The sequence below is a fragment of the Ammospiza nelsoni genome, chromosome 4, assembly GCF_027579445.1.
Source record: "Ammospiza nelsoni isolate bAmmNel1 chromosome 4, bAmmNel1.pri, whole genome shotgun sequence".
Taxonomy (NCBI): Eukaryota; Metazoa; Chordata; class Aves; order Passeriformes; family Passerellidae; genus Ammospiza; species Ammospiza nelsoni.
Window position 1 is genome coordinate 35,889,189 of NC_080636.1, and position 24,411 is coordinate 35,913,599.

The 24,411-nt window shown below is 34.5% G+C and overlaps 1 protein-coding gene across 1 annotated transcript in view; it reads left to right on the forward strand.

The window, feature by feature from the left end:
* The window catches only part of GPM6A (glycoprotein M6A), a 112,056-nt gene that overhangs the window by 70,283 nt on the left and 17,362 nt on the right, over nucleotides 1-24,411 (forward strand). Inside the window, exons 2-3 of the mRNA XM_059470278.1 lie at nucleotides 6,920-7,112; nucleotides 19,721-19,877. Coding sequence (XP_059326261.1) covers nucleotides 6,920-7,112; nucleotides 19,721-19,877 — 350 coding nt within the window. The remainder of the gene's footprint in view (nucleotides 1-6,919; nucleotides 7,113-19,720; nucleotides 19,878-24,411) is intronic.

Below are 24,411 nucleotides of genomic sequence, written 5' to 3' on the forward strand. Positions count from 1 at the left end.
CTTCAAAATTGGTAGCTAAAACTGAACTGAACTCAATCATGTTCCTTAGACTGTGACCACCCTACTCCTTTTTCTTTAATGACTACAGAAAAGATTTTGAACATTTTCTTAATTTCAAAACATATTGAAGAATCAAATATTTTACATTTATTGCTTCAATTTCAAGTATTTCAGCATTAGCCACATAAGAAAACACCACGTCTTAAAGCTGACAATAAAGATGCAAATTCTTTTTCACTGAAGAATTCCTGACATACACATTCAGCTCTTAAGGCTGCATTTCCAGACCATTTTATTACAAATATGAAATTTTTCTTTTCATTTTTGTTTTGAAACCTCTTAGAAGGATTTTTTTGCGTTTTGTATGTTAGTGAAAATCCTTGTATCAACCTATAGACAAAATGTAGTACTAAATAATATGGAAAATTGTGGGGTTTTATGCTGCAAAATTATTATTTTTGTTGTTGGTCTGGGGCCACTGGGAAATATCTGTGTGTGGACCTGGGATGTCCATAGTGACATAATCCCAGTATCATTCAAATATCTGAAGTCATATTCTTTTTATGTCTGAACATTTCTCTAAGTCAGAGAATCAGGGCATAGGTGGGATGGATGTTGCAAAGGTGATATTTTGCTGCTTTTTAGTTAAAGAAGGTATTGTGTGAGATGTTGTAGAGCAGTTTCTGGCTGCAAGTTGCAGTTGTTTATCCTCTGTATAATTCCCTGGGCAGCAATGTTATCCTAACCAGTCCACAGAGGTGGTTTCTGGGATGTTTTTTATAATGTAAGGCAATATGAGGACAGTGATGTGGTGAAGGGCTGGGTTTGTGGGAGCTGCTTCCAAAATCCAGCATAACCAGACTATATCCCCACAGCTGAAAACTGTCATCTTGGCCAGTGGGACTCTCATGAACAAACACACATTATAGTGATTTTGACAATGCACAGTGTTTATTATGTCAATTTAGTTTGAGGCATTTTGCATCTAAATAAGAAAAAGTCTTTATGATTCCTCTTAGCCTTGGTCCCATGCTGAGTGCAGTAACTGAAGCAGCTATTAACTGCAGAATGACTGTAAAAGCCTCAGGATTAACATTTTCATTTTCAGTATTAGTTGATATCTGATTTGCTAATATCCAGTCACACTGTGCAGATAAGTCAAAATAGATCAAGTAATGATACACCATTTAATGTGTAAAAGGATACCCTTCATATTTGTTTTGTTTTTTATTTGTTTTCATGCAATTAGTTCCCTATTTTCTAAAATCCTTTGGTGTTTGTTGGAGTGTTTGTTTATTCTTGCTTTTCTACATATCATGTTTCTTACAAGTGTTCAATGTCAAATTTACTTTTCCACTGTAGTCATAGTAGTCAGGATATCAGAATTAATTTTTGGTAAAATTGCTTTTTGTTGTTTGACAGGTAATTCTGTAATTGTAAGCATTCTTATTGAAGGTTAATCCAAATGAGAAATCATCTCCTGAACAAGACCAAGAAACAACTTCAGTTGTTAGCATTACTGGTCTAGTTTCTAGTAGATCTTGTATGATGGGAGAGGGTGGAGCAGAGTGGGGATGTATTCCATTAATGAGCCTGGGATCAAATCACACGGAATTGTGCATGCAACACTTCTTGAGCAGGTTTTCCAAGCCAAATACAGGGGTTTGGAAATAATCTTGGATGATTCATTCCCAAATGTTGCTTCACCTCATTTTCAGCTTTATAAAACCACATTGTGAATGTCTTGTCCTTCCTCTGTTCTTGGGATAATATTGAGGGAGCTGGATTGCTTCTCCTTGCTGCTATACTGTGAAGTCCTGGGGTCCAGTTTCAGATCAGGAAATCATGCTGCATGTTGAGTAATTGAGGGAACCAGATATAAGTAAAAAGTGTTGCTTTTTGTTCAATACATTGTGTTTTGATGTCTCTGTTTATCAATTAAAATATTACATAAGAGTAGCTTGACTTGAGGTTAAGTCTCGCTTAATAGAATTCGGAAGTAAATCTTCATGTTTCATGGTGGGGCTGTGAAACTGTATTTGAGTTGATTGGCCATGAAAGCTGTGTGACAAGTGGTGCAAATTTAGATAGGAAGAAAATGCATGCCTGGCCAGTCAAGGAAGACACAGAGGATTTTGTTATTTTGTTTTCCATTTTAAATGTATGTAGTTCTCTGGCATTTTACTTGGACTTTGCTGTCCTGTCTTCTAATATTAGATAGAAAACTGTTTAAGAAAAGTAATTTAAGAAAAATGTTATTAAAATGTTGTATGTTCTTCAGGGTACTTGGTCCCATTAGAGAGGTAATTATCTGTGATTAATCAGTAATTCTTTGGACATGTAGTTGTCTCTGATTAATCATTTAGGAATTCCAGCTGCAAATGAGTTGGAAATGATGAAAAAAAACAAAACCAGAATATCCTTCTGTATTTTCTATGTTTAGTTTTAATATATTTTTAACATTGATTTTCTTCATGCTAATATCTGGGGTGAATGGGTATTCTTAACTATTTATGTAAAAGGCAGTAGCATAACAGCATTCTGAAACTGGTTTTGATGTCATTTCACAGACAGAAGTGGCATGAGATGTAAGTCCTGAATCTTTTTTTTTCTTTTAAATACACTGATCAGAAATGGATTGAGCATTTTATTTGTTAGTGTATATGTCCTGATCTACAATGAGGAGCAAGAGTTCACATATCATAACACACAAACAAAGAAATTATTGTGGTGGTGCAATTTGTGGACATAATTACATTTAAATCACTGGGAAAATTTCTTCTTCTGCTCAATATCTAAATTTTTTTCCTTTTTAATGTAGAGATTGTATAAACAGAAAGTCAACTTATTTTTGGCTTAGGCAATTGAAGATAGAATATTTACACCCAAACCCCAGAAACTAGAAGAGATTTTCACAGATTTGCCTGTATAAGGAAGTTTAGAGATCTATATCTAGAATATGTCTAGTGTAGACAGTAATAATCGTACTAAGAGGAGCAAAAAGGTAGTTGTCTGTGAGATGTTTGTTGACTGGAATTGGATTAATGTAATGCAAGATTAATATGTTGTGTTTTGATAGGTGAATATAGTCAGTATTTGGAGTTTTATTTATTTCATGATTGAATTTTCTCTATGGAATGATTTTAAAAACTAGAGGAAAAAAAAGCACAGTACAGGCCTTCATGTTGAAAACCACAAAAAAGGATAGTGTTTTCAATTACTTCCTGCAGTTTTGGTAAAGACATGTGGCCCCAGAAGATTTGGATTTTTACCTGAAAGAAAAATATTGGTATACATAAGCAAAATAAGAACAGTGGTTGTTGAATTATATAGCACAAGTGTATTGTGCAGAGTGAACAGTTTGAAAAGTACTGAAAACTGCATTTGAAGATGAGAACAAACATCAAAGGAGCATAGAATCTTTTTCATCTTTCCTAGTAATTATTTCTGTGGCTGTATGTGCTAAGTGCCTTGTGAGGAGGGTGTTGGGAGAGGTGAATGACTGCCTGTCTCACACAGACATCCACACACATCTCACAGCTGAGTCACACTGTGCTGGTGATTCAATATCACTGAGCAGGGTAAAATAGCATTTCTATTGTTCTGGTATTAAACAGCCATTTGCATGTTCTGAACAATTGAAAGAAAAGAATTGGAGCAGATATTACCTGTAGCACATTACCTTGTGTGGTGTATGAATGATGTGTAATATTCATTTTAAAATCATAATGCTGATTCACTGGTTTTCTTTAGTTTGGAGTTGCTTTGACAGCACTGAAAACTCTGGAGTTACTCATTAAGTAAGCATTGAGAAAGGTAGTAGGGCTATAGAAGAGTGGAGTAAATGAGCAAGGCTTTGACAATATATGCTTATTTGAAAATTTCACGTGGTTGAATTAATTTTTTCCCAGTATTTTTTTATGAATGAAAAGACCTCGAGTTGGTGAAATATACCAATAAAAGCTTCCTTCAAAGGCATATAAACATGAACAGTTTGAATGTGAGAGATGAATAGAAACACTTCACAAACTATAAATTTGTTTCAGTTATTTTACAAATTTTGAGGCGATGGAGGAAAAAACTGATTTATTTTTGGATTAAATTTGTCCTTGGATTGTACATTATTACATCTACTCCACTTTTACATTGTTTCACTATAATAAAGCTCAAGTAATATGGGTTATGACTGTGAGTTTTGGTGACATCCAAATTTGTGGCATCTGAGTGTGAGCTGGACCTAGACAGTGAGGTGCAGCAGCTTCAGGAAATAATGCACAGCCTGCTGTTCCCAGAAAATGCACATAACTTTCTCTCTTCCACTTCTTCTCAGAAGGGGAAAAAGGAATCTTTACAAAATCTCTCTTCCTCTTCCCTGCACCTGCCATTTGCAATATCAAGAAACATTCCCTAAAGTCCATGTGTCCCTGAAAATATTTATGTCTATGCTATTTTTTCATCTTTGGCTTTACAAGCCCTCATACATCATTCCTGTTATTACCCTATTGTTATCTTTCCCCTTCTTTTTACTTTCTCATATAATGTCAAAGATGTACAGTGGTATTAGTTTTCTGAGGCTTTTCCTGCTGTTATTCTGTGCTGAAAATGGCAATGGGCATTTTGTGATAAAATCTGATGTCAAGTAACTATGTATTGTCCTGTAGTTCTTGTTCAATGAATTTATTTCAAATATATATTTCTTAGGATTTTTGCCTTTAAGACAAAGATTTTCCAGTGAATGATTTTTTTTTTTTTTAGTATTTGTATAGTCTTTTAAACATTGAAGAATTAATCACAGCTGGATAATGTTAGAAAACAGGACCAAAGAGGTTTTAAGAGATTCCTGCAGTTATCTGCATGCAGATTTAGCTACTCCAAAAGAATTTATAAATTTTTGCAGCCTGTTCTTAAGATCCTGCACTGATGAAAAGCCGAGTCCCTGGGTACAAACCCCCTGTAATTTGTCACTAAAGAAAGGCTCACCCATCCCTGAACATCCAAAGCCTTGTGCTGCCGAAGAGGGGAGCTGCCTGCTGCCAGTGCAGTGGAATGGCAGGAATTACAAGGACAAGCTGCTCGGGGACAGGGACAGGGAGGGAGGGAGATGGAATGTTCTCACCTGAAAGCCTGGAAGGTGTTACACCCCTGGTAGTGCGTGGTGAATGCTGCAGGTGGGTGACTTGCACTGCAGGTTACTCAGCAAGACTTTGGCAGCAGTTTAAATGTGTGGATTTGCACATTTTACCTCCGGTGTTTCACAGCTGGCTCTGATACACTAAGTTGCTGTTAAACAAAAGTAGTCTCAAACTATAACTTTCTTTCTCTTTTTGTATAACTAGCATACATACATGGCTATTATTTTGTCTTTTATGTATTTAGTATATTCAATGTTTAATATATTATATTTTTTCCCCAGGAGCTATCCAGCCATTTGAATACTGCCTTCCATAATATTACTTTTATTTACAAAATAGCAGGGGGTTTCTATTTGGGTAAAATGTGTACATATTTGAAAATGGCTTAAACTGTTCTCTTCAGGAAATCTTGTATACAAATTTATATACATATATAAATGCTAAACATATATATGACTATTTAATATTTGCTCATTAAAAGAAGTAAATCAAAAGTGAATGTAGGTAAATAAAGTTTTTAGCAGACAGAGGAAATTATTACTTACTTATCTAGGCTAAAGTAAATAGAAATATACCAAATTAAAATATAAAATATAAAATTACATAGAGAAGCTACATTTAAGAATTAGACATAATAAAAGTAGACATACTGTCGTTAAAGAATGGCTTTTTTCTTTTGATATATCTCTGGTACTATAATTAGCATAGCATAAAGGCTTTGAAACAAGTTACAATATATTGAATTATAATATCTGTTGAGCATCTTATATGTAATTTTTAATTGGTCTTTGTCTGTATAAATATTTAAAATCTGTATGCCTCACTTTGTTTTCTATCCAGGTCCTTTTTGCTATAAACTGGTAGTGCTTAGGAGAATACACAGCTTCTGATTACTGAATCACTGCCTGTCTTCTCTCAACCAGTGGTTCCCACCTTCCCTGTCCCTGCAGAAGACAATAGGAAGGATGCCACAGAATGTAACAGATGTTATGGAATTGATGAGATTTAGAAGGGTCAGAGATGCTCCAGTCATGAAACTAGGCAGGGTAGTGCCAGAAACTTGAGCACACTTACTGAAGAAATGTTGTTTTTTTGTTGAACTGGGCATTGTTTTAGACACTGTGATGGCGGGACAAGAAGTTGGCCTTTTAGAACTCAGGAGCAATTACCTCCATTTAAGAAACATCACACAGAGTAAAATATATTGAGAGAAAATTCAACTAAATTTTTTTCTAATTCTGTGCTCTTTGGTGGATGTTTTTATTTATCCTTGTGAGTTGAGTGGTACACAAGGAATTGGTGTTGTGGGCAGGAGCAATTCTGTTGTCAGAAGTGTATGTCCAAAAAAACTGAAATAAACCTATGATGATGGAAGGTATTGGACTGAAAATATTTTTTTATTTTTTTAGTGATTTTCCTGTTATTGAGACTCCTTCTCAGCATTCTGATAGATGACCAGCAGGAAGTGTGAATATAGATATAACCTAAGACTGACATTGTAACCTGCTCTGAATAAAAACATAAAGCTCTGCAAGGAACTGACTGTTTAACCTTTCATGTTAATCAGATGACATGTCTACATTTAATAGGTTGAGTAGCAACTGAGAAAATTCAGAAGTTGAACTAACCTTTCACATGTTTTCTGACAGTCTGGGTTGTTATACTTGACCTAAACTCTCTTTAGCCTACAGTCTTTAATTTCAGAAGTGTTTCTCATGAGAAAAACTTTCTTTTTTCCTTTTTGATATAATTTAATAGCATATAACCTTTTTCTTTCTTTCTTGTAGGATGCTTCGAGTGTTGCATCAAATGCCTGGGGGGCATTCCCTACGCGTCTTTGATTGCCACCATCCTGCTCTACGCCGGAGTTGCGCTGTTCTGTGGCTGCGGGCATGAAGCACTTTCAGGAACCGTCAATATCCTGCAAACCTACTTCGAGATGACAAGATCTGCAGGAGATGTTATTGATGCCTTCACCCTGTAAGTTCTTTTTACTTGTTTCCTTTTAAAACTGCTGAAAATTTCAGCAAGAAATATATAACAAGAGATATAAATTTGACTCAAGAAATTTTTTTTTTTTTTTAGTGAAAATCATAAAGAAAATGGTTTGGATAAACTTAGCAGTTGAAGTTTTGACCAAGTTAATATTTTTAGTATTTACAAGCAATTTGTAATGCTATTAAAATATCCCACAGCTTTAACTAATTTATTACTAAAATTTATTTAGTATAATATCGATAAATCTGTTCCATGCATCCTTGCATTTTAAAAACAAGCCAACAAGCAAGCAAGCAAACAAACAAACCCTGCGGCCACAAGCTATAAATAGATAAAGCAGACTTGTGCAACAAGTATCAGTTCTGGGAATAAACACAATAAAGAGGTAACCAAGGAGTTGTTCAAAACCCTGAGACTTGAAATGTCAAAATTCTGTTGCCTCTGTTTTTTCTAGAATTAAATTGTTTTGAAGGTTTCATGCCTTGCTATTCCTGAAAATCTATTTCTGGAAGACCTTTGTTTTGCTGAGCACCAACTTCTCTTTGTTAAATTTATTACATTAAAAAAATAGTTTATTGCATGCTGAAATTAAATGGAATGTTTTCTTGTGTCTTTAAAATTTTCTCTTTAGGACATGATTTTCTTAGATATTTGAAATTAAAATTCTTACCTAGCTGCTAATGGTTGTAACTAAAGCTGAAGAAGCCTATCCTTAAATTTGTAATTATTTTCTTTCATTAATATTTTCCATAAAAGTGAAGTGATTTGATCATCAAAAACATTGACTTCTTCTTATGGTTCCACAACAAACATCTCAGGGCTTAGCAGTGATCAAAAAACAAACCAAGTACCAACAAGTGGAAATATCAAAGTGAAACAGAGAACATGCTTATGCCATTATATAAGTCCATCTTTAATTCATATAATAAATACTATATAAAACGTTGGTTCCTCAAAGAAAGCAAAGAAAATTATAGAATTATAGAACAGGAGATACATGGTTAAAAATTGAGTGTAGGAGAATTCTTCAGTCTAGAGAGGGGGTAATTAAGAACTATTGCAAGAGTGGTCTGTAAATTCACAGTATTATCAATAAGACATGCAAGATTGGATTGTCTTTCTATTCCAATACAAAATGTTTGAGGTATCAGAGGGAAGTAGTAGGCACCAGATTCAGCAGGAGCAAGTTCTTCAGGTGTTTTTTTAGCAAAACTCTAAGGCTATTTGCATATTATAGATGCCAGAAGTTTTTATGGCTTCAAGGAAAGACTGGATAATCATGAAAAACAAATCCATTGACGGTTTCTAATACCCACAGACTTATCCAGCTCAGGAAGTCACAAAGGCTCGACTAGTGTTGGAGGTTATCCTGTTGACTTGCCTGCTTTTACTCTTTCCTTATATTCATTGTTTGACATACAAAAATGAACAAGATATATGTGTATTTGATCTGACTGGGTACCACAGTTTGTACAAGAGCTAGAAATGGAATCTGAAATTTCTTAACTTCTCTTGGGTTATGTTATCAACATCCTTTCCTAAGCTCCTCTGCAAATTTTAGGTGTACTCACTGTGGGATTAGTAGCCAGAAGGGAGCATGAAGCAAATAAGTATGTCACTGCTACACCAAATAAAGATTTCTTCTTTGGAACAAGGAATTTTTATGTCCTTGTATAATAATATGTTGAGTTAAGGGGAAGATGTATCTTCTGCTTTGCCTTTTTGTATTGTCATTTAGAATGATGAGTCTGGCTTGACTTGTTGGCTAAGGTTCATTGTTATCCTGAATGAAAGATCAGTCATTTTATTAGGCCTTAACTTATTTTATTAGTCCCTTGGAAGCTATTAGAACAGAACAGCCACAAATCAATGCTTTCTCTTCAAAGTACGTTTTTCAGCTTCTCTCTGTCACATGCTAAAGTGAAAGTATCAGTCAGGGAATACAGTCCAAATGCATATATTTCACCATAAAAATTAAGGACTTGTAATTTTTTCCCCCTGGCATTTGGTTTTCTTAGCAAGTAGCTTTTGGATCTGTTTGTTTTCTTTGTTTACCTTAAGAGATATTAAACCCAGTCCTTTCTTTGGTAGATCTATTGTAAAATGAAATTTGATTTTATTCAGTTGTGAAAGGTATATCTAAACTTATGTCTTAAAGGCAGGAGGAGCAAATATATTGATTAAAAGCAGATAAACAATTGCTTTGAACTGGGTAAACTGTGTGACTCACAAAAAAATTTGCACATGTTAATTTTCTACCTTTTTAATGATATATTACACTGCTTTTAAAATAATTTTGCAGGGAGAATAAATCCTTGATATTTCATCACAAGTAGTGATTAACTGTTGGCAGTACAAAAGCTCTATAGTAATCATACTTTTGAAAGACCAAAAACCAGAAAGAAGAATATGTAAGTAGAAATATACGCTGTAGTGCCTACATCCTTAAAACAATACATATTGAAATGGAAACAAAACTTAGGTTTTTATGATTGAAAATTATAAGAACATAAAAAAAATCTAGCAATGTGCCCTACTCAACTGTAATTTTTAAAGTTTATTTAACACATTTGGGGTCTTAATACTTGTAGTGCTGTGAAGTGTCTCAGGCTGGCCTGGAGTCTGTCCTTCTGTGATAAATGTGCCAGGCAAATGCTGCAGTGGAGTGAAGTGGGTTAGATTCTGCTTAATCATGCTTATGGCTTCTGTCTATATTTTTATTAGCATGCTGCATTTTAAATGTCATACAGCATAAAAATCAATCCCAATCTGAGAGCTATTTATCTGGGTGGCAAGAGATAAAGGCAGTTTTAACGTTTTGCATTGTATTCTGTATGCAAATAACACAACTCACAAGCCACCCTATATCTTTTATATCTGTCAATGCAGCTACTGGCTATAATTTAGAAGAAGCAGCAGACCCCTGTAGACAAAGTAGGGCATGATGAGGGCATGAACAAAATCTGAAACACTGTCTAAATGCCTAAAATAAGAGCCAAAATACCTAGAGCAAAAAATGCCATTCAGAAACGCTCTTATCAATGTCCCTGAGGGCATCAACAGCCCTGACTGTCCCTGCCTGGCCCCTCCTAGAGCCTCCCCTCACCCTTCCCATGGTCCAGGACCCATTTCAGTGAAGCCAGAGGGGTTCAGACCCTCACCTCAGACTCTCCTGGCCACAGGGTTGGGGCTGCTCTGGGCTGCCCACACTCCACAACATGCCTTGACACTTGGGGAGAGATTCCTTAATGAAGAACTTGCAATAGGCAGCAAAGTTTGCTTGGAGAGTTCAGCCCTTGGGGATTCAGCCAAGAGCAACAGCCCTGCGGAATAAAAGATCTGATCTGAGTGCTGGTCCTGAAGACTGGTCCCTCATTCCAGCTCCCTGGATTGCTGTCTGAATTCAAGGAGTCTATAACAGCTGCATATCGTATCTGCTGTGGAAATATTGGCAAGTGGTAAATATTTGTAATTTAAAAGCTATAAGCAAGTTTTGTAGCTGCCATTTAAATTCTATAAATGCCAGTCAGTTTCATAAATTTTCTAAAATTTATGATTTTCTTTCCAAGTTACAATACAGAATGATCATGGTCAATAATTCCAAAGTTATGGAGGCAACCTAGAGAGATGATGGGTAGAGTAGAGAGAGTGCTTTTTCACTTGCTTGTTTTTAGGGGGAAAATACAACCCAAAATTCAGCCTGTAATAAGATGCAAATCCCAAAAATTTCTAAAAAAAGCCAATAATTTTTTTTAAAGGATTTTTTCTCATAGCAGTGGATTAAACCCTGACTTTAGTTTCTTCAGGGAAGAAAGGTAAAACAGTTACTCTAAGTACTTGAAAGCTAATATAAATCAAATGTGTTCAAATTCACAAGAACAAATGCTGACTAGACAGGTATTCCTTATGGAGAGAACATGTCTGCAAAAATCACACAGCTGAATCTTTCTTTAGACAGTAATTTTTAAATCCATAAACTTCTATGAATTGGATGGCTATAAAGACATTTGGAATTATCAATGTGTGCCCTTTTTATTGAGACTAACCTGTAATTATATTGCTTTCTGAATGACTTCTGGGATGCTTCATTGCCTACAGTTCCAGACTTTTTCACTATCAACCATATCATTGTTCTAATGGTAGCTGTTTCCCTCCACCCACTCCCCCACCAAGTGAAGGAATGCTTGTTTAGGAATTTGCAGAAATCATAGGCCTTTTTTTGGAATGTGGATTCTTTCAGTGGCTGCAGAGAAGTTATTTTACTTCCTTGTGATCCAAAGGAAGCCTAAGAAAATACATATGATGCTTTAAATTATTCTGAAAACTGCTTTTATAATATTTAACTGCAAGAGGTGAATGGTTTATGTTGCTGACTGTCAATTTATCAGCTCTGTAGGTTTCACTAAAACTGAGCCATCTGCTTGAGCTGAATGTGGTTTTCAGTCATTCTCCTAATAACTTAATAAAATGCAGTGAACACTATCTGCAAAGTACCAGGTATAACTTGATTTTCTTACTTAATCACTGATTTTGAGAACATTACAAAGTAAGCAGAAAGAGGTGTATGCTTATCAAGCATGTATCACATGAGCTGGGTTTTATATTTTTCTGGTGTTTGGAACAAATTCCAAAAGAAGATTTTAGAAAATCAACAGCACAAGGTATGTTTTGTGTATTTCCCAACAGCATCCTTTTCCAGTTCTTTCTCTTTAGTGCACAAAGCCAGTTAGTGCCATCTGTCACATGTTTGTGATATATAGGCCATGGAACAAGGGAATCATGCTCCTGGAGTGGAAAATGAAGCAATCTCCCTGATAGTAGCATTAAACTCATTTTCTTACTACTGTCAAAGCTAATTCATGTTGTTGTAAATTCACTTCCTTTAAAGGTGTGAAACTAAATAGTAAAAGAAATGAAGTTGCAATCTGTAATTCTGTTGTCACTGTGTTTTCTACAGGAAGTTGCATAGACACTATATTGGTGCCACCTTCCTAGGTCTAAAAATTTCCTTCCTTTCAGGGTGTGAAACCTGTGTTTCAGGTACTGCTGTGGCCAAGTTTGATGCTTGCTGATGACTTTTCTGTTAGTGTATAGTCAGGGTTTATTAGATAGTGTTGTTTTGTAATATACCTATGTATGCACAACTGTTTTCTTTCGAGTAAAACAAAAAAAATGGTGTAGAATCTTTTATATCTCCCCTCTTAGGGATAAAAAAAATGTTTTGAGAGGTAGATAAATGGATGTCATGATTTCCTGTCCTTTTTTTTGTTGATGTTGTCTTTGCTACTATCACAAGTTAAATGCTGGTAGCATTAAAATGTTACTGTTAGCATCAATCTTTCTGCATTTTTACTGGTGGAACGCCATGAAAGTTATTACAATGTGTCCTGTAGTAAAGGACAGCTAATATTAAATGTGGTATTTATAAACATTTGCATTAGACTGTGTGATGATTCTGTTTAAGGCATCAACTTAATACGTAATAGTAGTAATCTGGTTTTCCCTCTACATTTTTGATCTCTTACAAAAGTGTTCTTTAACTTTGAACATATGTTATGTTTTATTTCTATTATGGAAAGCAAAACATATAAAGTTCTTTATCAAATAATTGCTAACTTAGACAGGCCTGTGCCATGGCATGTTTGGAAACAGCAACAGAGATTGTGTAGAAGAATATTCCATTCTCTGCATGGAATATCCAACCTTGACCCACGTATCTTCTTTGGGTATTATATTTGGGCAGGAACCACCAGAGAGAGCACAATGTCATTGAAGATTCAGGTTATTTAAGGAGAACAGTTTTTATTTCATTGGAATAACTGAGTCACATATAAATAGAAGAACTGGACAAATACAGCATGTTAAATATTAGATGTAGAACATAGAATTTTAGATCTGGTGTCATTGGCAGATGCATCAAATCCCACAAAAAAATATCACAGCACCTGAGTACATGACCTTTACAAGATTATAAAGCACTGAAAAGCCACATTTACCACCTACTCAGCTATATTATATAGTCCAGTCTTCTTTATTCCATTAAAGGCAATACCAATGAGAACTTATGTAAGTAAAATTTAGGATTTGGCAATTACTTGCAAAGACATAGTCCTCATTTTATGAAATTGAATAAGGAAATTCACCCCATGAGAATACCAGTGGAATAATCTGGAAAATTCATAGCAGTGCATGTGAATACCAGCAGAGTGATCTTACATAAAGAATTTAATGGTCTTCTTCTGTGCAAATAGAGTCTCCTACTTTTCAGCAGACATCTGTATTATTTAGTACTGTGTTAAGTAGCTCTCCTTCCTGGTTGACTGGAATCTCAGATTAGCTATAATAACTTAATGTCTTGTGGTTATTCCCTTTCTCAATAGGTGGTTCATCTCCATAGAAATATCTTTTTCTTTTTTAACTACCTTTATTTCTCTCTAGTCTTAGTTCACTTTATAAACAGATAAAATGGAAAGTGTATCTTTATATGTAATACCCATATTGCTAAATATGCTTTATGCAGCATGTAAAGCAAGCTCTCTGTTACACAGGATATCTGAAAAGGGTAAATTCACTATTATGATCCCAATCTGGACATACAGTAACAAGCTGTCTGTCTTACACTGTCAGTATGTACTTTGCATGTCTCCAAGTTTGTAGTTGTACTAATGAAACACTCACAAATCCTGCCATATGATTTTGCAACATCTTTTACACTTTCCTGCCCCAGAAGATTGCCTGGAAATTCAATATCCACAGTGTGCAACAACCATCATGTAATTCCACCAGAAGTCAGCACAATACTCTGAACTAGTTCCAGTGGGGCTTTTGCGTTCTTCAGACAAAGGAGGCTTCTGATCTCTTCTGTAATGAGCATCTCTAAAAAGGTTTCTAAGACAGTAGTTTTAGACAGAACAAAATTAGGTTACAAAAAAAACCCCAAACAATGTTTAGGAGAAGCCTTGTCCATTGGTTGTAGTAAAAGTTCAGTGTTTTGGACTCAAAGTTTTCATGATTACTAAAATTCTTATGCTGGATCTTTTCCTATTTCAAGAAGGATTCACGGAACAGAGATGTGGTTTGTGCTGCTTTTGCTCTTCTTCCATTAGTTTGTTGGCTTTTTAGATGTTCTGCAAGAAATCCTTGCTCAACCATTCCATTCCTAGAAAGGAAACAACAAACTTGTAGAGGATGACAATCAAGGGCTCTATTCTGCATGGCTGTAGAGATTTGTACATCACAAATTAAAACCAATGGGTACTTTTGTCACATCAGTTTTGTTTCAGAGCAGAACAAGAAAATCTGACCCTTGCAGAATATGAATGTAGCTTGCATATTGTAGTAGGATGATGTCGTCTTTATATAATACTACAATCTGGCTTTAGTTTTGAGCAAATGTTTTCTATGATTACACACAAAATTTCTTCCAGAAATTCATGGTCAAAGTCTCTGTTTTCTTTCTATTCTATATCCAATATTATTCAATATTTCTATTATATTTTGATTCTACTTTAATAAAAAATAATTTTTGGTCTTTTTTGGTCTTATCCTTTCTTTACTGTTAATCCTTTCTCTTGTCATTTCCTGATGAACTTTAGCTGAGCATTCTATACTCCAGTTTTATTTTCTTTCCACCTGAAATTTAGAAGTTAGACTCCTTTTTAACCTAGTCTAGAAAAAACTCCTCATGGACTTCTGCTGAAATTTTTTTAGTATTTTAGTATTTTTTTCCCTTCACAGTGAGAATATTTCAGTTTCTTTTACCTCATTGGGCTTTTACTTAGGGGTTTTTGTCTTATTTTGCAGGTAGTACATGACTATTAATAAATTCTTCTTTCTCCCTATTTGTTTTCCTTCAGAAGTTTGTCTTTGCTTGTCTCCTCCTTTTCCTAACAATTTCTTTTTCTTCAAAGAAGAAACTATCTTCTTCTTTGCTCAATCTGTCTAAGTGAATAGTATCATGAACTGACACCAAGAAATTGTTCCCAGCTGGTTCGCAAGAGAGCCTGAGCACATCTTTTCAAAAGTTCCAGGGGGCTTGGTTTCTGCAGAGCCCAAACAGATCTTTTTGCTTGCAAACATCCCCTTATATCTTGTCTGTCTTCTAAAAACACAATTGCAAAACCATTTCTACATGCTCAAGACAGTGTAAGGGGGGAGGCTGCTATCTCAGTGTATTAACACCCTCTTGGCATCAGACCTTAGGGGACAAGAGGATCAGCATGGAGGCCAGCATTTCTGCTGGTTTACAGAGTAACAGAGGTTATTGTGTGTTCTAGATGTAAACATCAAGTATTCAAAATTCCCCCGTCATTGAAAGAGAAAACAAATTTTAAAAAATCCAAATAATCCTCCAAAACAGGAGAAGCCTTTCTACCCCAATGGTAACATTTGCATGTATTTCTCATCCTTCTAAATCTTCTATTCAGGCTAAAAAAAAAAAAAAAAAAAAAAACAAAAAAAACCACAAAGGGGCAGTTTTTCATTAGATATTGTACTATGGTAATCTTATTAATATTTCAGTACTTTGATTGCTCTGGTATTTTATTTTTCTTATTATATTTGGGGGGTTTTAGTTTGGAAATAGATGTAATTGACTAAAAGTTCTTACATTCAGAGAGTATAGGTACAATTCACTGACAATCATGTTCTACTTAACACTTGCAATATATTAATATTGTTGTATATATTAGAGAAGTTATGTTATAAATTCTGGAATAGAAACATGAGACAGAATTATAAATTCAGGAAGACTAGTCCCACACTAATATCTGGTATTCTGATGGGTAGGCCAATGAAAACCTTTGGAATATTAGGCTTTTATCACTTGTTTAGCCTGAAGTGCACACATAATTTTTTACAATATAATGGTTTTCTGGGCAGCATAAGAATCATGTCACAGGGCAAATTAGTGTGAACTTTAGCTTTTAATTACAACTAAATGTCTGTACTACATTCCTATATTAACCAAATTAAAAAAAAAAAAATCCCTAGCAAGTATGTAGATTGTTCCAAAACTATATTAAGCCACTTTTCAAAAAACCTGCTGAATATAGACAAGTTTGTTTAACAAATTATTTTATTTCTTGCTGATTTATTATAATTTTTAATACTTAAATTTGCCAAAACACCATGAAAATACACAGTAGGAAATCTGCAGCATTTGTCTGATTCACTGAGAATATTTTCACTCATCTCTGACTTGTCTCTGCTGGGATTGTCTACTTGGTTTTCAGTTCCAACCTGTTCATTGAGAAGTTAGCACTGATGGCTTCCCTGAATACCTTCTGCCAGAAAAAGAAAGTGTTTTCTCTAGAGATATTTTGAATACGCTTCTTGTTGGATAGAATCCAGATTCAGACTAATGAATTAGGCTAGTCTGGTTAATATGGAAGAATTAATCACCTGGCAGCAGAGAGAGAACTAAAAATTGAAGGATCAGTTTGATTTAAATTGCAATTTAAAAACAATAATGTTTTTAACATTGCTGAACATGATGTTGTGAGGAAGGTCAGATCCAGAATCCATGGAGAATCTACCAGATTAAGACAAATATATGGCTTAGATTATTCTGTATTTTTTTTTAATCTTTTACTAACTTCAAGATGCTTTTTACGATTATTTTAAGTTTAGGTAATCATTCAGCTTATTCTACTCAGCAGCCTAGGTCAGAGTAGTTTTAATAATAATGTATATTTTCAAATATAAATTTTTTTTGTAAAATAGTATATATTTCCAATCTTGTCAGAAGAACAAAATTTTATCTTTATTGTTTTGTCTCCTTCCTTTGCTCATTACACACATCTCTCCTTCCATTTCAGCTTACACAAGTGTAAGCCTTCTTGTTCTGTTTCTTTGTCCTTACCCATCCTGCCCATTGGCTCACGTTCATCTCCCCTTCTGCCATTCCCTTCTACCTCCCTGGCTGCTCTCATGCTCTGTCTGCAGCATTTGAGAATCTGCTGAAGCACAGATGGCAATTAATCTCCGTGAGTTCACCCACAAAGAATCACATTTTATTTTAAAGAAAGGCAATCTCCATTTTACAGGGTCTATCTTTTTATCTATTATAAATTAATGAGAAAATAAAAGTTTATGTGAACTGTATTAAATGCTGCAGAATAACTTACTAGCAATGCTATCTTCAAAACTATATATATATATATATATGAAATTTTTCTAATATATTTTCTTTAAAAACAGCAGACACTAAATGCAGCTACACTGCAATATAATTCTATCTGTCTTTTAAAGAGGTAGCTGAAGTGATTGTCTCATCATTTTCATTTATCTTTTTACTTTTTGCTTTACAAGGGATCCTTTTCCCTTGGAATAAGCCTGGCTATTTCAACCCATATAGTCTGATGAATAGAGATTTTATGACCTCTCTGTAACGAGTGGATGAGAAGGAAATAGATTTCTATATTTGGCTACTGTTGGGCTGTATATACTTTTTCCTTTTGTGAAAGGAAGGCTTAAGTGAAAGTTATTCCTGTAGGTACACATAAGGCTGAGGAAAAAGCAGAGATCTCTTAGCACACTTTTTGACACAAGCAGCTCGGTGGGAGACTCAGCACAGATGGTTTAAAGGGCTGTTGTAAGGACTGAAATAGTCTCTGGACTTCTCAAAAGTCCTAATCTCTTTAGGGCAACGAGAGCTTGTAACTGAGCACATTGAGGTCTGAGGGGAGCTGCTGCTGGCAGAACTCCCAGACTTCAACCACTGGTGAAGGTCACAATTGTTTAAAGTATATAATATAGGAATTGGAAGAGTTTTTATGGAATAACCACAAAGTTTATATTTGTTTTGTAACCTTTTTTTTTAAAATCACTATTGACAAGATAGACTTAAATCACAATTTTGTTGTTAAAAAAATGTTATAATGGCTGAATTACTATCAAATCAGGGAAATGCGATTTTTGCAATGCAATCAGAATTATATATATCAAAATAAATTTCATCTGCATCATCTCATACCATCAACAGTGTTAATTTTTTTCACCCTTTTGAATTGTTCAAGTGTCTATTCCATACAGAAATTGACTTATTCTAGTTTTCATTTGAGTATGAAACAAAAAGCAATGTTAAAAAAAAAAAGCTGTAAGTATTTTGGTATTAGAATATTAGGGAAAAACATAACCTGTCTCATTTCCTGAAGCATTTCCAGAACTTCTCCCATTCCCAATTATGTCAGAAGTTTAACTGCATTTTGATTGCATTTTTTAATGTAGACCTGAACCTGACTTTGAATCTTTTGAAAACCATTCAAGGTTAAAGATATTTAACAGGTTTTTGGGCTTTTTTTATTGTATTATATATGTAAAATGTGTATTATGAGTTGTCTTTTTGAGTGATGATGGAAAGTGTGCTCCTAAGGAATTGTTATCATTAGATATTTCCTTTCATAACAATAAAAAATATTAGTCATTATCTTGAGAAAACATCCAGTGTGGGTAATTGCATGTCAAAATTCATCTGGCAGATCCTAATGGTTCTCAGCTTTATTTTTTGTCTTTCTCTGTTAGGAGGTGTCACTACCTTGACCTGGAGAATATGATTGGAATTTAGTAGCATCTTAAATCTGAATATAGCAATTTTATAAGGAGTTGCACAGCTTCTTCCCTGTCACATCAACAAACTGAAAATTTACTGTGGTTAGTTTTTTTTTTAGAGAAGTTCAAGCAGAAAACTTTGAAATCTGCTGATCTAAGACTATGGCCAGTAGGAATGTTTCCAAGTTTAGACAAAAGAGCAGAGTGGTGCTATCAAAAAAATCTTGTCCCAAATGCCGGTCATGAGAGCACATTTAGGAGGCACAGTCTCCTTGAGCCAAGGTTGAACTTACAGGCAGTGCTGGGCAGAACACAGAGCACAGGTAATCTTCTGTGTAGCAAATTGAGCCATCTGGGACCCTGCATGTCACACTGCAAGCCATCCCTCCACTGCTCCAGCTGTGTGCCTTTTATATTTTAAAGCCTCATTATAGAAGAATTCCAGATGATCTGACCTCATTACTTCTGGAATAATATGTTTCTGGTTTGAAGTAAGGGATCTCTTGATGACTTTATTGTTCTGTGTCAAACACTTTGTCCACTGGAGAATAAGTGGGAGAATAACAATGAGAAGGTAGCACAGACTGACATTGCAGACTTGTATGTGCAGAAAGTTTTATTGAAGAGTGTAACTAAATATCTTCTATAACCTAAGTGCTGGATAGAATGTATGACTTAGGAGATGTGTCAGGTTTTTTTTTCCTTTTCTTTTTTTTCTTTTCCACTTCATTTAGAGGCAAAAAACCCTGGAAAGTAACTGACTTTTAAATCAATGTGACAATTTTTGCTGTCTTACCTAAACAGATCTATTTTTTACATTTAATTAGATTCAATGGCCCAGTGTTTCTTATATCAACACTATTTTATTTCAAAGTTCATTCCTGTCTTTAGCTTCACCTGTCATTATGGCACATCAGTACTTACACTTCCAGTCAGTCATTCCAGTTTGAGGCTCAGGGGGTCTGATTATCTCACCCTGAAATTTCAGAGTCAGCTTTAAATATTTATGCAGATAATTAATTTTTGCTGTTCCTACACAGGATTGACATCTTCAAGTACGTGATATATGGTGTAGCAGCTGCATTCTTTGTATATGGCATTCTGCTGATGGTGGAGGGATTCTTTACAACTGGTGCCATCAAGGATCTCTATGGAGATTTCAAAATCACCACTTGTGGCAGATGTGTGAGTGCCTGGGTAAGTGGCTAAGAAAGCTTTTGTGACAAATTCAATATGCTCTGTATATATTTTTACTGCCTTGTGATGTTTATTTTTTTGGTTTTGTTTTTCTTCAATATTTTGTGATACCTCAGTTCGGTGTTTAAAAGGAGAACAGAGTGTTATAAATATTCTCTGTACTGGTTAAATGCTAAGTAATTCTTGCTACTGAGGAGCAATGAATTTTACCATCTGAGTGAGAAAGCTTGTTACCTCAGCAACATAAGCTGTACTGAGCAGGACTAAAACTGTAAGGCCTCCAGCTCTACTGGGAATGAAATATTTCCCTTACTAATATTTTCGGTTATTTTAGAAATCTTGCCTGTTCCTCTTTGGAACAAGCTGAGGCCTGTCATCAGGTTCTAAATGGCGAACAGGCCATTATTTACTCCTGTGTTAATCTCTGGTCTGGAGGGACCATTCACTTATGACCCCGGAAAATTTGGATTCAAAAAATTTTGATTTGTACTAGGACTTAAATGGAACTTTATCATACTAAAACTACTGACTGTTTCAAATGGGATTATTTTAAAATTTCTGTTCGGTGTCAGGTAAGTAACTAATTCTTTTTGGGTTTTTTTTTATTTGACTGCTCTGTGTCTAAGCTAAAAGGCCTGTGTACTTGGTAGCTGTTGGAGTTGGATATTTCTGAAAACACAGTCTGCATGAAAACCCCATATTTTGTGATGAATACTAAATGAATAAGTACAGCCAAATAGATCTGGGTGTTAGAGTACACTTATTTTTATGCTATACTAATGATAAATAACCTATAAATTGTAGGCAGGGTTGGGTTTCCCACTGTAAGTGTCAACATTTAATTAAGTGCAATACAGTCTGTAACAAATGTAAACAATAGTTACTTCCAAGCACACAAAACTATCAAAACGAGTACTTTGGATACCCTGAGATTTAAGGTTAAACTGGACACAGATGACCTGCCTCGTGTAAATTGGAGAATGCAGTCTGTATGTCATCTCTATGTAAATGTAACCTGCTCCATTATAATCCTGAGGTTTTGTCTCCTTTTCTTTTGTTCTTGTCATCGTTCTATGATTTTGGCACTTTGACTAAGATTGCTTTAAAACCTTTAAATAAATATATAAAAAAAGACCGAGAACATTTTAAATTAAGAGCAGTCATTGCTTATGCCAACACAGCCTTCATCTTCTGGAAAGAAGTCTCTAATCTGTATTCACTGAGGGCCTAAACTCATCAATTAGTTTGAGTTAAATACCTTGTTGTCCTTGTTCTTGAAGTCAGTTTTTTCTTTTTCCTAGTGAAAAAACCCCAAGCCTGCTGTTTGATTGCTCATCTCATTTTGATGCTGTGTCAGTAAGATTGCTATACAAATGTCTGGAGTTATTTTGGATTATTATTCTGGCTTTAGTGTCTGTACTCTAGAGCATATATGTCAATTAAAACTTGATATCCTTTTGACTAGGTTGATTTTCATTTTCTCATACTTAAAATTCTTAAGGAAAAAATAACATCTTAGGTTTAAAAAACACATATATTTGGAATTACAAAATATTTAAATCCAAGACAGATGTGTTTAGAATTTATTCAGTTCCATAACACATGCAATGTTATCAAGAAATAAGACCTTAGAACAACAAAAAGAATAGTGGAGAGGTACATGAAACCAAATCAGTATTGTGTGTCAAGGCCAGATTGTTCAATTGCTAAAATAGTGCTGTAATAAATTTTGTTCTGTACAGTTGCCAAAATGAGATAATGCTATTGAAAAGGGTTGGCAGATACTACAAGTTGCAAGAAGCATTCTTTGGGAGCAGTTTCTCCATTGGCTTTAACTTTATTTTATGGATCATCACAAATGCTTAAGATGATAGTTTATTTCCGTTATGTTCAGATAATCCATCTCAGCTTTAACTTGAATATTCCATCAGATGATTAGTTTTCCCTGATTCTTGCTCTCATTTGGGAAACTTATTAACTGCATCTAGACATCTTACTCTTTTTATAGCTATTTAAGCCTTTGAATATCAGTAGAATTATCACAAATTCATTATTTTTATGGTGACAGAAAATTCACAGAAACCATATACCTTTGTTCTTCTTATGAACTGCATCTTCCTGTTGATGTCTTATGAATTCATAATTAGCTTTGTAAATATCTTTGGTCGTTGCTTGCATAGGAAGGAGGGAAACTTTTAAATTTATTTAAGGTCACAATAAAATCTTAAAAGACTGTGTTATTGACTGAATGCTTGGCAAGACAGGAATCAAGCAAGGAAGGTCCTTACCCCTTCATTTTCACACGGGTTTCTCAAAGCCCATTAAGAATTTATCAGGAAAGAAAGCACTTTTTTTTGACAGCCAAGTATTAACCTGAGTGACACATTTGTTTAGACTTATAACTATTATTTCTGCTTACTAGTTTAAGCTTCACTGCTTTGTGTCCAACCACAAACCACGGAAATTTCCTAAAAAAAATGTTGCATTGCAAATTTTGGAAATGCAAAAAATGTAAACAATCTGTATTGTTCAATCTTTTCCCAGGTGAATGTTATGTCTTCATCTTTGTATAGGAAATTTGTCATCACTGAAAACCATTAAAGTATGGTTTATAAAAAAATTATCAGCAGTTTGGTAGCATAACCGTGTAAATTTACTACTAGGACCAGCCTACATTGTCAGGGAAAGGTTAATGATTGAACTGATTGGTTTTTGTACTTAATATCTTCAAATTGAATAGTTATGTGGCATGAACATAGTGAGGAGAGCACATGAAAAAGGTTATTTAATGAAGATATCCATATTTTAAAAGCTACTAATCCATATTTCAAAAAGCCATTTTTGAAACCAAATTATTTATCTTCAATCCCATTTAAATACAAAGCAAATATCTTAACTATATTCCCAGGCAGTACTTCCTAGCATTAGAAATGTACCACCAGTAAGAAAAACAAGAGGAGAAGGCTAACTTTGTGAATGTGAAAATATGAGCATATGCATTTTGAAAAAAAATAATTCCTGTTTGAAAGATTGCAAAAAAATATACATAGGAAATTCTGCTTTTGTCAAGGAGTGCTAAAGATCCAATGCCTTCTACAGGGCTTCGGAAACCTGTCAGACTACAAAAATTATAGTCTTGCCTGAAGGATATAAAGCAACTAATGAAAACTTTAGGAAACACAAGGCTACAAACCCATCAACATTCTACAGAAAATTAAGAAATAAAAAATAAATTACAATATTTGGTTTCTAAGGAAGTACTATAGAGAAAAATTATATCATCTTGAGGTAAAATTTTGTCTTGCATCAATGAAAAGTTTTCTTCTTCAAACTGATATTTTATCAATTTGTTTACTAAACAGTATTTGAAAAAGTGAATCAGTTTCTTAGAGAATAATTTCTGGCATGACTCTGGAAATCTCCTCATGCACTGCTACCAACAAATCAACAGCATAAATCAGAAAGCAAGCCAGTTTTTACATGCATCCAAATGGTTTCCAAAGCAATAGAAATAATGCATGGAATATTTTATCCTTGAAATACACATTTGGAAAAATGTATGTGCAGATGGAAAGCAGAAAGCAACAGTGAGAATTGATCCTAATTTTGACAAAATCAGTTTTTCTTCCATCTAAACTATCTGTAGAAGAAAAATGTCTTAAAAAGCCAAACAAAACAGTTCCAAAATATAATTTAAATTTTCTGTGATTTTATATTTTTATGCTAACATATTTTAATAATCAAAGGAAATTCTCATTAGGTGTTATTCAGTAAATGAATGAATTTCAGTTAGGCAAACCTGAGAAGTCTGTTCCTCTATGGCGAGAAATTTGGACCAATATTGGCTTTTTTTCCCCACCCCCCTCTCGAAGCAGTTGACTTGAATGCAAGCCAAGGAATGTCAACCACATGACAGTAATGGCACACCATGAAATCTATCCATGTTTCAACAAGACTTTTGGAGCTGTGCCTGGGAGGATAATGTGTTAGAGAGAGAGAGAGAGGATGAGCATGTTTTGTGGAGGCAATTATAAGTGTCCAACAAGTGAGTGTTAGCAATGGAAGTGATGTTAGAGAAAAGACTTTGCATGTGTGTATTTTCTGTGGTTTACAGTGATAATATCAGAACAACAGTCCTTTCTAAAAGCATTGTATATAAAATGAGACAAGTTGAAATTTTTTTGCTTCATTTTTTTATTTCTTTCCATGAATGAGGCATGAATTTGGAGATGCTAGTTAGTACAGAAAGGAAAGTATTAGAAACCATTTCCTTGTGAGCCACTCAACAGTCATTCTTTAAAAGTTTATGTCTAAAGACATCTGCTATTTTTTTCATTTTGTAATTTATTTACATTTTAATAAATAATAGCATTTTTGGTTCTAGAGAACATTTTAAAATAAGCAGCTGAGGCTCTTTGAGCTTCTGCATTGTTAAAATGTTTTCCAGAGGAACTCAGCAAGTGTTATACTAACTCTCTTTCATATTTGCATGTGAGGAAATATACATGTAAAATGCTGTCACAAAAAGAAATCC